This window comes from Condylostylus longicornis, unplaced genomic scaffold, assembly GCF_029603195.1.
Source record: "Condylostylus longicornis isolate FDR11 unplaced genomic scaffold, ASM2960319v2 ptg000116l, whole genome shotgun sequence".
NCBI lineage: Eukaryota > Metazoa > Arthropoda > Insecta > Diptera > Dolichopodidae > Condylostylus > Condylostylus longicornis.
Window position 1 is genome coordinate 964,455 of NW_026578084.1, and position 13,957 is coordinate 978,411.

General features: G+C 23.8%; 2 protein-coding genes across 6 annotated transcripts in view; both read left to right on the forward strand.

The window, feature by feature from the left end:
- The first annotated feature begins 718 nt into the window (after nt 1-718).
- On the forward strand, nt 719-4,260 carry LOC129614690 (GATA zinc finger domain-containing protein 4-like). Its single transcript, XM_055529510.1, has 3 exons — nt 719-1,282; nt 1,582-2,582; nt 2,721-4,260. Exons 1-3 carry the CDS (start codon nt 961-963, stop codon nt 4,008-4,010), a joined length of 2,613 nt encoding a protein of 870 aa, XP_055385485.1. The 5' UTR covers nt 719-960; the 3' UTR covers nt 4,011-4,260.
- Nucleotides 4,261-4,912: 652 nt separating this feature from the next.
- Nucleotides 4,913-13,957, forward strand: part of LOC129614689 (nuclear factor 1 X-type) — a 36,692-nt gene continuing 27,647 nt past the window's right edge. The window contains exons 1-2 of one of the 5 annotated variants that reach the window (XM_055529509.1): nt 9,304-9,920; nt 11,840-11,881. The gene's annotated coding sequence lies outside the window, so the exon portion shown is untranslated. Of the gene's footprint in view, nt 5,102-9,303; nt 9,921-10,419; nt 10,501-11,839; nt 11,882-13,957 lie in introns of those variants that run through there. The other 4 variants (XM_055529503.1, XM_055529505.1, XM_055529506.1 and 1 more) reach the window with 4 other exon arrangements.

Genomic DNA, 13,957 nt, shown 5'->3' on the forward strand with positions numbered 1-13,957 from the left:
AATGAAGTTGGCACTACATTTGTATTGTATTTTTGGCAGATACGTTTTCTCACAACAAATTTTTCTTGGAATTCGGATATGTTTTCTCGTTTTTGCTCTTTTACAGAAAGATGCGTCTTTTCACAACGATTATTTTTATACCAAAAAGTCAAAATCGCTAAAATGTCAGATACGTTTAATCACTGTTAGGCCGACGATATAATGGAATATTTTTAATTGCAATCGATTGTAATCGCAAAAATGATTGTTTCTTAAACAAACCTATAATGAAGCTCTAACCTAATTTTTGATTTTACATTTGTATACTTTGAAGGTTTTGAGGTTCTTTGCTATTAAATTTTTTTAAAATTAAACATATATTTGTAATAAATAAACAGAATATAATTTTGATTTAAGTTTCTCATGTTAATTTTAATGGAAAGATGTAGAAATATTTTTAGGTAAAAGGCAAATACATACCTATATTATAATATAACTTGAATCAAGTATTGCAACTTGATATATTGTGTACATAGTTAAATGATTTAAATAAGAAGAAAATAACATTCATTTTTAATAATACTTATTACGTACTAAATTTTATGTTAGTTTAAGATAAAAATTTAGATTAGAAATAAATAAGGTAAAATAAGCTTAATTGTGTAACCAAAATTATAAGTAAATCTTGAAATTTATTCCAATTCATTCATTATAACATCTGTATAAAAGTGTTTTTAATATTTTAATTAAGAATAATTTGTAATTAAATTTTTATTATCTAAACAATAAGAAAAAAATACCAAGTTTAAAAAGCACATTTTCAATTCAATCTATTAGAGAAATTATTATATATGTATATGTATGAATTTAACATAATATATATAGCTCTAACTACTGTAAGAATAAAAACAATATATGTATGAAATTAAAACATTAGGAATAAGAATTTCTCAAAAAGTTCAGAATTAAACAATCAAAGATATGGGTAAAAACTATTCATTAAAAACTTCATCTAAAGTAAAAATGGATAAATATGATAATACAAAAAGCACTGATGATGCAAATAGTTTGAAATATGAAGATCAAATATGCAATGATATGTTATTATATCCAGAAAGTTTATTCGGTAATAATGATGATAGTAAAGAGGATTTAGATGAACAAATGATGAAATCTACAAAACATGTACGTCATAGAAAACGTAAACTTTATAATCAAGTTAGAGAACAAATGGAATTTTATTTCTCTGACGCAAATTTAACCAAAGATCGTTTTTTAATGCAAATAATACGTGAAGATCCATGTAAGTTATTATTTCTTTATAATTGTTTTATTTAAGAAAATAAGTTATTTCACTTCCTACATTTCGTTTATTATGTACCTACTTATTTATTAAGATATGGTTGCAATCCAAAACTTATTTAATTTCAATTTATTTCTTTTCTCATATTTCCTCATTCAATTCGCCAAAGCATAGAATTTATAAATACTTAACCTAGGAATTATTAGTTTTTGTATATTATACCTTAATTGTTTTTATAAATTAAAATTTTGTATTTTCACTGATATTATTTATTATATATATGTTTCTTTTGCTTTTAGATGTACCATTGGAAATCTTTTTAAATTTTAATAAAATAAAAAAATTAATCAAAACAACTGGTGAATTAATAAAAGCATTATCATCATCGAATAAACTTGAATTAAATGATGATAAAACGCGTGTAACACGTATTAAACCTCTAATTGACGTAGATGAGAATCGTGATGGGATTGATGCTAGAACAATATATGTTGAATCTTTACCAGCAAATGCCGATCATGAATGGGTAAAAAAAATTTTTGAACATGCATCAAATGATGGTAAAGTTACATATGTTTCATTACCAAAATATAAACATTCAAAAAAATTAAAAGAATTTGGTTTCGTTGAGTTTGAAACAATTGATATGGCAGAAAAATGTTTAAAAACATTTCAAGAATTTAATGGTCTTTTAAATTATGATAATATCGAACCAATAAATTTATTAAGTATAACAACGTATATAAAAGAAAATAACGTTACTAAAAATATTAATGATATTAAAAAAGAGAAATTTATAAAAGATGATGACTGTGATGAACCAAAAAATAAAAGAATAAGATTAGATATCGATGAAAATCAATTACGTAAAAATGATAACGCAAATATTTGTAATAGCAATAACAATAGTATCAATAATAATATTACTAATAATACAAATAATATTGATGATGATGACATGGAATCATGTGAAGCTAATGAGAGTGACAAAGAATTAAATGATTTGAGTGGTAATAAAAGAAAAAAATTACGTAAAAAAAAGAAAAAAGATAAAAAAAATAAAAATTTAATCAAATCTAATGCAGCAAGTAATACAACTATCAATAATAATTCATCATTAATTCATTCAAGGCCTTTAAATTTGGAAGTTGATTTAAAGGATTTAAAAATATTACCAAAACGTGATTGGAAAAGATTGCGTAATAGATATTTGAATTTACAGCGAGAGAAAATTAACAATTTAAAGAAGAAGAATTGGCAACGAAATAATGATATTTCAAAAGGAAATCCCAACAAAAAGGTAAAGAAAAACAAGTAACTAAAATTGTTATTTTACATAAGATACAAATGTACGTTTTTTTATATAATTCATTTATTTAGTGATAAAACTTTTTAAATTATTTTTTAATTTTAATATGTATTATATTTCTATTTATAGCAAATTGCTGCAGTTAAACATATTGGTCGACTCAATCAACAAATAGCAGCATCCACATCACTACAACAATCAACACAGTTAAATAAATCTGTTTCAACATCATCATCATCATCATCAATATCTGTGCAAAATATAACATCATCATCGAATCAAAATAATATTACATCTGTTATGCCATTGTCAACGTTAACATCGTCACCACCATCATCTGTTTCATCATCTGCAGTACCTAATCCAAATGCTGGAAAATCTTCAATTATTGTACCAGTAGTATCTTCATCGGCATTAGTTACATCGTCAACATCATCATCATCACCATCGTCACCGATAACAAGCATTAAAACAACATCAACAATATCAAACAATAATAATATAACTAATAATAATAACAGTATTGTTAATAATAATAACAACAATAATAATAATAATATAAATAATAGTAATAATTGTAATAACAATATAAATAACAATAATAACAGTAATAATAATAATAATATAAATAATAATAATAATTGTAATAATAATAATAACAAAAATAATAGTAACAATAATAATAATAATAATAATAATAGTAATAATAATAATAACAACAATAGTAATAACAGCAACACTCAAACACAGCAATTAATTGTAATAAATGGTAAAAATTTTGACTTAAAAAAATCACCACATATGAATTTTTATCGGGTTAATAAAGAGATTGATGGGGCATTATATGATGAAGATGAAAATGATAGTCAATCAAATGATACATCATCATTGGATTCACCTGGTATAAATTCACCATATTCAATGATATTAGAAAAAAGACGTAAATTATTGAGTCCAATCACAAATAGTACAAAAACAATTGAAATAAAAAGAAATAATATTGCATTGGAAAAAAATCCATTGTTTCAATTTGAACCAGGAATTATTATTAAAATTGAATTTAATAATGTTATAATTGACGTAAAAAAATTTAAAAATGATATTAAACAACAATATAACATCGATGATGCAATTAAGTATATTGATATTAAAGAAGGTTACAATATCGTACACATTAGATGTGGTACACCAAAAAATTCACAATTATTATTAACAAAATTTTTGAATAATAAATTGAATTTAAAATTTAATAACTGTGAAATCATTTACGGTACAGAGGAAAGTAAATATTGGGATAAAATAATGGAAGATCGTGATATGAAATTAAATAAAAGAATTGTAATTAAAACAAAACGCGGCCGTGAAAAGATAACAAAATTAATATCAAATCATATTAGATTTGTTGATGATGATGACTGACAAAAGTTTAATAATAATAACAATAATAATAATTATAATAATAATAATAACAATAATAACAATAATAGTAATAAGAATAATAATAATTGTAATAATAATAATAATAATAATAATAATAATAATAATAATAATAATAATAATAATAATAATAATGATAATAATAATACTAATAATAATAATAATTATAACAATAGTAATAATAAAAGTAATAACAATGATAATTGTATTAATGATGATAATTGTAATATGATACAACACCAAAAATTAAAAAAAAAATCTAAAAAGATAATGAAATGATAAAATTAATAATGAATATAATTAAAAACAAATTAGAATTTATAAATATGTAATTCAAAAATGTTCAATTATTTTGTATTAAACTTAAAAAAAATTTTAGTTTTCTGTAGAAGGAATTATTAATTTTGGATAATTATTCTGAATCAAAATAAAAAATTAATCCTATTACCATATTTTAAAGCTTTATAATAATAATCAAGGAATATATAAAGAAATTTAATACTTTTGTATTTAAAATAAAATTTTTTTGTGAATTAAACATTTTGAAATAAAACATACTATTATTTATAAACTGTTTTTAAACAAATGTAACATAAGTAATTTATTTTATCATTGTATGTTATATTAAAGTTTTTTTCGGTACCAACAAATGCCGACTCAGTTTAATTGGCAATTAAAATGTATTTTGGAATTTGAAATAAATATCTAGGAAATAAGAAAAAAAAGTAACTTTTATTATAAACAAATTTAATATCACGAAAATGATACTCAAATACTTTTAAAATACTCAATTCATATTCAAATGGGCATAAAGTTATTAAAGAAAAAAGTGTTTTTCTGTGTTTATAATTAGGTTATAATATAAGTTATCTAAAATTTATAATCACTACATATATGAGTGGAAAATTCGTCTAACATTTGTAATTATAAACTAAATCCGCTTATAAAAAACCTCCCATAAGAAGGCAAAATCATGCAATTTAGCGATATGCCTTAAGGTTGATCGAGCGGAAACAGCAGACATCATTCAAAAGTATATAATTGAACTAGCTTTGGATTGAGCATTTGCGGTTGTAAGTATAAATTTTCGTTTATTCGAATAATTCAATTAGATAACTAGGACTGCGTCTGCACAATAGGGTATAGGGTAGGGTATTTCAAAATGTGTACCAATATGTGTATTGTTGGAAACCCGGTTTTCAATAGGCATTGAACAATTTCTATATAAATTTAATATACACATGCAAACATTTATTTTCTTCTTAATGCGGCATCAGTGCTGCCATATAGATTAACACCAAATATCTAATTTTTTTAAAACAAAATCTTTTGAAGATTCGATAAGAAAAAAATGTTCACGAAACCGTCGAGGTCTGCAAGGTATATTAAAAAAAGCAGGAAGCCGAAATATATGCATTGTGAAAAAAAATATGTGCATTGTAGCAACTTCTTTAACCGTTAAAAATATTGACCATTAACAATTGGTACAGGACTTGTTATATAAAAGTTACGGCAAAAATCAGTTTCTTAATACCGAATCGATGTAAAGTGTAGCATTAATTGAAAATAAGAATACGAGTACTTTAATTGCAATAAGCTAAATTCATATGAATATCATGACTAAAATGAGTATAGTTAAACATGATAAAACGCATTTTAGTCATGTTTCTATCATTCTGGTGCGTAAATGAAATAAAATAAACTTTCAAAAATATCTCTTTGCACTTTTCTTTTAATGTTAATAGAAACAAAAAATAATACAAATTCTTTTAATTTGCTTTTTTTTGCATTTCACAAAATCTAATCTCTTTTGATAAATGTATTTGTACTTTCATAATATTCATAAATGAAAAAGTACAAGTATACCTAGAAAAATTAAATGCTTACCTAATAAAAATTTAGAAAAAAATACAAATGTCATTAAAATATATTTTTCCAATCTGAAATTTAAATTAAATAAGTGTATATGTAAATTGCATATGAACACTCGTAATGCACAATTGTACCCATAAATGATATAATAATTATTAATTACGCATGTAATAAATAATCGACAATGAATCAAATACGGTCGCGGGTGTGGGGAGGCGGGTGGAGCACGTGAATTTCAGTGATATTATGGAAATCTCTTAACAAAAAAGCAATAAGCAAAAAATTTTTAGCCCAGGCTTACTTACCATTACCAACCACCATTAGAGAGAGAATATTCATAAAAATACACAAAACGTATTTTTTTTAAAGAGGAAATGACCAATACCAATTAATTTAACTAAAAATAACTCAAAAATATCAAAATTTTGTTTTCAAAAAACATTAAAATTTTGTATTTTTTATGGTCTGATGATATAAAAATATAATTATAAAATTCGATGTTTCTATAAAAATAGAAGTATAGCAAAAAAAGAAAATAAAAAACAAACGGGTTTTCATAGTTTTATTTCATAATTTTACAGAAAATGAAATAAATGGTGGACAAAGAGCAATACAATAATAATATTTTTTTTTGTAAAATGAGAGCATCCATGAAAGTCATTGCTCAATTTTTATACTTGTACGAACGTATGTTCGAAGGGTATACTAAACTTGCCTTACCGTTTGTAACGCTAAGAAATAATGGTCTGAGATATAGAATCAGGTATATGATTTTGATCAGCGTCGAATTCTGAGTCGATTTAGTTTTACCTGTCCGTTCCAACGAAAACTCGAAACCTAATTGCGCTAATTCACCAAATTATCACAAATGATTTATTACAGTAAATGCCAAAATCCTATTTAAATTATTTATGATAGATTATGGTACTGGTTCGGATACCTTTCAAATTTATTCGGCTATATCTCAGAAATTAAAAAAGCTGTTGTATTGCAATTTCGTACGACCGAATATATTAGTAAGGCCAATGTGTTTGATAAAAGTCATTGAAATTGCTTTGCCCCTTCTGGTAGCTGTCATAAAATCTTAAAAGTTACTTGGCTTTATCTCAGAAACTATGAAGGCTGTGGTATTGAAATTTTATACAAGCGAATTTATTAGTAGGACCAATGTGTTTGATAAAAGTCGTTCAAATTGCTTGGCTCCGACTGGAAGCTGACATACAATTAAAAATTATTTGGTTATATCTTATAAACTGTTTAACCTGCAGTACTGAATTTTCGAAAAATAAAATACGGTAAAATGGCAGCTATATTCATTCAAAGTTGTTGAGATCTCATGACCACTTGTTATAGCTGCCATACAACTTCAAAAATTATTTGGCATTATCTCAAAAATTATTGGAATTATAATATAGAAATTTCGTGAAAACAAATGTATTATTAGCGCATTTATTTGTGATAAAAATTGTTGAAATTTCTTGACTCCTTGTGGTAGCTATCATACAAACTTAATAGTAGTTTGATCATATCTTAGAAAATATTGAAATCACAGTACTGAAAATTTGCATAAATTATGTGGTAATATACGGCAACTTAAAGTCATAGTACGTCCCATAGTCCGCTGTAGCATATTTACTCGCGCATTAGACAACAAATTCGTACGGGTATCAGAGTTGACGCGATCAACTCTATTTTTTCTCGGTTTGTTTTTAATTTCCTTCTATAAGATCTAATTTAAATATTGAATGTTTGACATTTATTTTCCATAGAAAACCAAAACCAAAAATTATAATAATTGAAGAAGTATAGTTGCAAAAATTTAATGTAACATATAAAAATAAATATAGTTGTAGTTTTGTATAACTCTAATTAGTATTCCCGTTAAAAAAACTCTACTATTTTATAATCTGTATGGTACTTGTTCTTGAGTATTATGCTTAACTCTCTACACTTTATAATGATTTCCATCAATAACGAGCGGGATCTTTTTTACAATTTTTGTATGTTGTGATATTTTTATTTTGTATGTTGTGATATTAGAGAAAGTAAAGAAAGAAAGCGAATACATAGGATAAATGTAATAGTACCTATTTCACGAATTTTCAATATAGAAATAAATAAAAGAGCAATTCTATTCGCAATATTATTTTTATAATTAGTGTTACCGATTTGTTTCGAGATAGTAATGCACTAATTTTTTTACCGACCTAATCAGATGTAAAGTTTTCGTAAGGAACACTTTTTTCCATAGAAGGGCAGCGCAAATAAACTATTTTTAGAGATATGTCGTTCTGTCAGTCTGTCTGTCGGCATATCGGTCTATATGTGCACGCGTATACCTCAAGCTCAGCTGAAATGATTTTGGCGAAATTTTATATGTGAATTTATTGTCGCGGATTGAATAGTTTTTGGGATATTTCAGGCCTCGGGAACTGGACCTTCTTGCTTACGCAAATAATAAACCTATTTTCTTGAAATTTAATATTAAAATTCGTGGTGTTAAAACAGTGAACCAATACATTTTTATTATATCTACGATACTCGAGTTTAAGTTATTACCGAAATTCGGTGGCGAAGTTTTCAGGGAATTCGGATGACACAGAGTAAAAACCTGGTAAAAACTAAATTTACGTTTTTTGAGGAATGTTAACTATAATCATACTAGTGTCCTTAAAATTGTAAAGAAGTGTTTAAAACGCATTTTTATAGTGTTCTATAACACTTTCACTTAACTAGACAATGTACATTGCGGTCGGTTATGTACTAACTGTATCAGATTTTATTTTTGTAAATTCCAATTAAGAAGAACCAAACTGAATTGAATTTTATATTATATTTATTTTACAAGTTTTCCGTATTCTGAAAGTTTATAAAAAGGCATCGAGATTTTTTTTCCAGTTACTTTACATACTTCAGTTTCTTTCAGTTATAGTCCATATTTCGTACTAAGATAACTGAGTTCCTAATATAACTTACCAAGAACTAATCAAATTCTTTATAGACGGCATTTCATAATCTAGAAAAATAGAAAAAGAAGGAGTAAACAGGAGACAATATGCTCACATTTCGATAAAAAGAATTTGAAAATGCAACAATAACAAGAATGCGCGAAAATTTTTATGTTATATTTTTTATTGGTTTTTATATTATTTTACTCTCTTTTCAGAGAATTAAAATGTATAGAGCTTAATAAAGAACATGCATTCAAATTTTAGTTAAAAACAAAAAAGAAAAAATTGCAACATAAATAATATGCATTGAATAGACACAGTACACATACATATACATTAGAAAATTGTATAAGGCCGACTAGTGAAACAAAAAAGGAAAAGAACAGAAGAGAAAGGGAAAAATACTCTAAAAAAAAGGCCAGACTTATTATTTTTTGTTTTCTTTTTTTTATTTTGTTCGAAAATGAGAAAGGGATAGGAGAATTGGAAAATTTTTATACTTTATTTTTAGATTTTCTTTTGCTTTTTTTTTATTTTTTGCTGCTTTACTAAATTTTCACTTATATTGCATACATGTGTATATATAAAAAAAAATTTTCTTCATCGTAGGATGCAATGATGTTGCGAACATAGAATACTGAAAAAACATAAAATAAAAAAGTTCTACAATTTTTTTTATTTTCAGTTTTTCTTTTTCCTCCCTGTTTCTTCTGTTTCTTTTCTTTCTTGTACTTATACTTCTTCTTCTCACTTTAATAAAAATGGTATTTTTTTTTTATTATTTGTTTTATTATACTTTCTGTTATTCGCCGTTATTAGTCGTTCCGTTTCGTTCTCTTTTTTCTAAAACTAAAATAAATTTATATATAAATAAAAAAAAATAAAAAAAAAAAATATATATATTTTTATTTATTTATCCTAATATAAATTAAAAAAATATATATATAAATAAATAACAATAATAAATATATATAAATAATTAAATAAATGTTTATAGTTTTAAATTAAAAAAAAAATTAAGATAAAATTTTAAAATAAAAAATAATTCTTTTTTTTATATTTATATGGGGTGTGTATATATTTTTTAAAAAAAAATTACAATTTTCAAAATTTTTTAATTTTATTATTTAATTAAAATATGGTTTTTCGCACTTAATTAATTTTCTTAAAAAAAAATTACAAAATTTCTTATATTTTGTTTAAATAAAAAATAAAAAAAAACATAACTAAAAATCACAACAAAAATGAAAATACCCATTAAAACTAGAATTCGAATATAATATCAATTTTTTTTTAAATGCAAACTATATATATATAAAAAAAAACAGTTAAAAAATAGTTTTTTAAATTATTTGTTTAATTTTTTTTTTCTTTGACTCTTTAATTTTCAAATTAAAAAAAATTTAGTTTATTTAATATATTTGGATATATATATAATATATAAATAACTTTTGTATATAACAAAAATAAAAATTAAATGAAAAAAAAATGAAATAAAATAAAAATAAAACAACGGAAATAAATAAATTAAAATTTTTTCAAATATTGTTATATTTATAAAAATATTCACGTACATATGTGTGTGTGTATACATATACATTCTAATATTGTAATTAAAACATGTATATAATACACAACATACATACATAGTAATAAATTATTATCACATTTATATTCAAAAAACATGAGAAAAAAAAACAAAAAAAAAATACAAATGCATAACTTAATATCTAAAATTATATAAATAAAAAGTATTGATAAAAAAAATTAATTATAAAAATTATTTTTATTTACAATATTATGTAAAAAAGTAATAAAAATAAACAATGTACATACATACAACGTATAGCTTTAGGGACGGATGGAATTGTAAGGGATCGAAGTTTTTGAATAGGTTTTTTTTTCTTTTGCGAAATATAAACTGCAAAGATTTTTCTCTACAACGTGAAAACTGAATTTCTTAAATTTTCAACTCTCTGCATCAAAATATTCACTGCTGCAGTCCAATGGAATATTAATGATATTTTTTTGTTTTGGTCTCCTTTTTGACTCCTCCATCAGTACTTGAAAGCAACAGAATTATATATGATGCCTCAATCTCATATAACAATTTAAATTTTCTATTTGTCCTTATTTTCGCTTAAGTGATATTATGTATATTTAAATTAATTAATATTTATTTTTTTTTTGATGTATTTGATAGTAATTGAATAAAATTCATCCGAAAACAAACTAAATTGTACTCATGTCAAAAAAAGCTTTAAAATTACGATTAACCTATTGCATACATTTAGGGGATTTATTAAAATATTTTACATGTTATTCGAAGCTAGTGTTAAAGATCCTAACGAGTGATTCCTTCAAGGAATAAAATTGTTCGCTGAGCGATAATTCAAACTAAGGGGTTTCGGAGGATTATAAAGAAAATGAGATTGAAAAAATATTTTGTCTGGTAATTAATTAACAATGGTAAAGCAATGTGCTATTAGTATCTTTTTTCTCAGTCAATGGACCTTTTTCGAGTAATATCTACTTAAACATGAAATTTGGGGTTAGAAAATTATAGAATTTTTTGAAAACATTATTTAATTCTATTAATATTGTCTTTTTAATAATTTGTCCGTTGAACATTAGTGTCAAATATATTTTCTAATCTAAAGAAGGTACAAGTATTTTAAATTAGAATCTATTAACGAATGACCTGAATGATTCTATGTACTGAATCAATTTCTCCGCTCTAAACTTAAAGAATGAACAGAATATTCGAAATTATAAGATGACGAAAAATTAAATATTAAAATAATTTTTTCTTTTAAATTAATAAAAAAAATTATGTATTTATATTTTCTTTTTGTTTTTACCAATTATATTTTTTAATATCAATTATAAATATATATATATATATATATTTCTTTTTAAATTAATTAATATTTATCTATTACATATTTTAAAAATAAAAAACAATTATATGAAACTTATGCATAATAGTGTTAATTTTTGGATGCCTTTAATAATACAATAAAATTATTGGTGAGTGCTTTAATTAAATATTTTTTTGAAGATTTATTAAATATTTTATCTTATAAATGATAACTAGATAGTCCTCAAGTAGAAAACGTTTGCTCTTATAAAAGAATACACAAATAGAGAATGTTTGGGCCACAAAACTTTTCTCCTCTTGCATATTTTCATACATATAACTCACGAAATATAACAGATAGAGCAGACTTAGTGACCACCCATCATTCTCTTTATAGTGCAGTTCATACTCGTACGAACGCATGTTCAAAGAGTGTACTAAATTTGCCTTACCGTTTGTAACGCCAAGAAAGAATGGTCTTAGATAAAATCAAGGATATGGTTTTGATTATCGTCGAATTCTGAGTCAATTTTGCGTTGTTCGTCCGTCTGTCCGTCCCAACGATAACTTAAAAACTAATTGATATAGTAAATGTCAGACCCCTATTTAAATTGGTTATGATCGTGTTACTGGTTCGGGTACCCGCCATACAACTTACAAATTTATTTGGCTATATCTCAGAAACTATAAAACCTGTGGTATTACAATTTCACAAAAACGAATATATTAGTAACAGCAAGGTCAGCTCTATTTTTTTTCATTTATTCATTATTAATTTTTTTTCTTTGTAAAATATTTTACAAAAATATTCACTTATTTGTAGAAAAAAGGTATAAAAAAATTTTTTCGTTTTGGACTAAATCATTTCTGTTCAAACTGCAATGAAAAATGTATTAAAATGAATTCTATGTTAATTTAATGTTTTGCATTTTAATGTTTCTCTTTCAATAAATTTAGCATTTTATAAACAATATATAATATATATATTGAAATAAAGTGATTAGAGAATATATTGAAATTAAGAAATGGACGTACGACATACAGGCAAAGTAGATTATGATAAAAGTTCCAAAACCAATTCTATAATATGATGACAGTAATATACAGCAAAAAAAAAACGGCAACATTTAAAATAACAATATTAAAAAATATTCCGAAAAATTTATTTTTAGAAAAAAAAAAACAAAATAGTAAAAAAAAAATAAAATTTTTTGTCAAGTGTCTATTTCTAATCAAGTCTATTTTTCTTGCTTCTTTTTTATTTCTTTCGTTTTCTTAATAATTATAATTAATGCATTGAATATTTTAAATGGTCTTATTTAAAATATTATCAGAAAATTAAGCAAGAAGTAAAACAATGGCGAAAAATTATGAAAGGTAACTCAATAGTGGAATAATTGAAGAAATGGGAATCTATTATACGTACATATACTTCCTTGAATGGAATCTATTAAGATTCCATTTAATCGATTTATTTTGTCAAAAATTATGACGTTTCTATATAAATGGGTTGTACGGATTTTTTATTTACTATACACAATTTAGCTTTAATATATAATTATCAAATTTTGTATAATAACGATGTCGTATTCTCTATTTGCGCCGTAACTTTACAAGACCTAACTTTACAAAATTTGCGTCTTGAGAAAAATACTATATGACTTGACCATTTCGCAAAATTCATATTGGCGGGCATAAAGTGAAAAATTGATTCCCTTTTCATTTTTATTTCTGTCATACAACAGTTCAGGTAGTAGCGAAATGATAATTTTCTCCAAACTCTTCAAAAAAAATTTGAAATAACGTAATTACGTTATTATTTTTTGTTTTTCAAATTTGCTGTCAAATATTTTCAGCATCTATAAGTCGCATCTGAGAATCTATAAGTCTTGTATGTTTAGTTAGTGTATGAAATGTTGTTCTATTTTGATTTTCATTTCTCATTAACAAATATTATACAAATTTATTTCGCATTAAACCCTTTAATTTCCAAAACAAATTACATACCTATATTGAAAAAGAGAGTAAATGCATACACACGTACATACAAAACATGCATATGTTTGTTTTCTTTATTAAAATTTTAACTGTTTCAGTTTCTGAACAATGCAAAAAACATTTGTTTTAAATTGGACATCCAACTGGAAAATACAAAAATATAATTAATTTCAAGAATACCCATTCATTAAAATGGCTATACAATAGATTCTTTACAGAATCTTTCATGGAATTCTAATCGTAAATAT

Bases quoted from the DNA above. Each gene is read 5' to 3' on its own strand.
- LOC129614690 (XM_055529510.1), top strand. From the start codon at position 961: ATGGGTAAAAACTATTCATTAAAAACTTCATCTAAAGTAAAAATGGAT. The intron at 1,283-1,581 runs GTAAGTTATTAT...TTTTGCTTTTAG, and splicing joins AATAATACGTGAAGATCCAT to ATGTACCATTGGAAATCTTT. The intron at 2,583-2,720 runs GTAAAGAAAAAC...TTCTATTTATAG, and splicing joins AAGGAAATCCCAACAAAAAG to CAAATTGCTGCAGTTAAACA.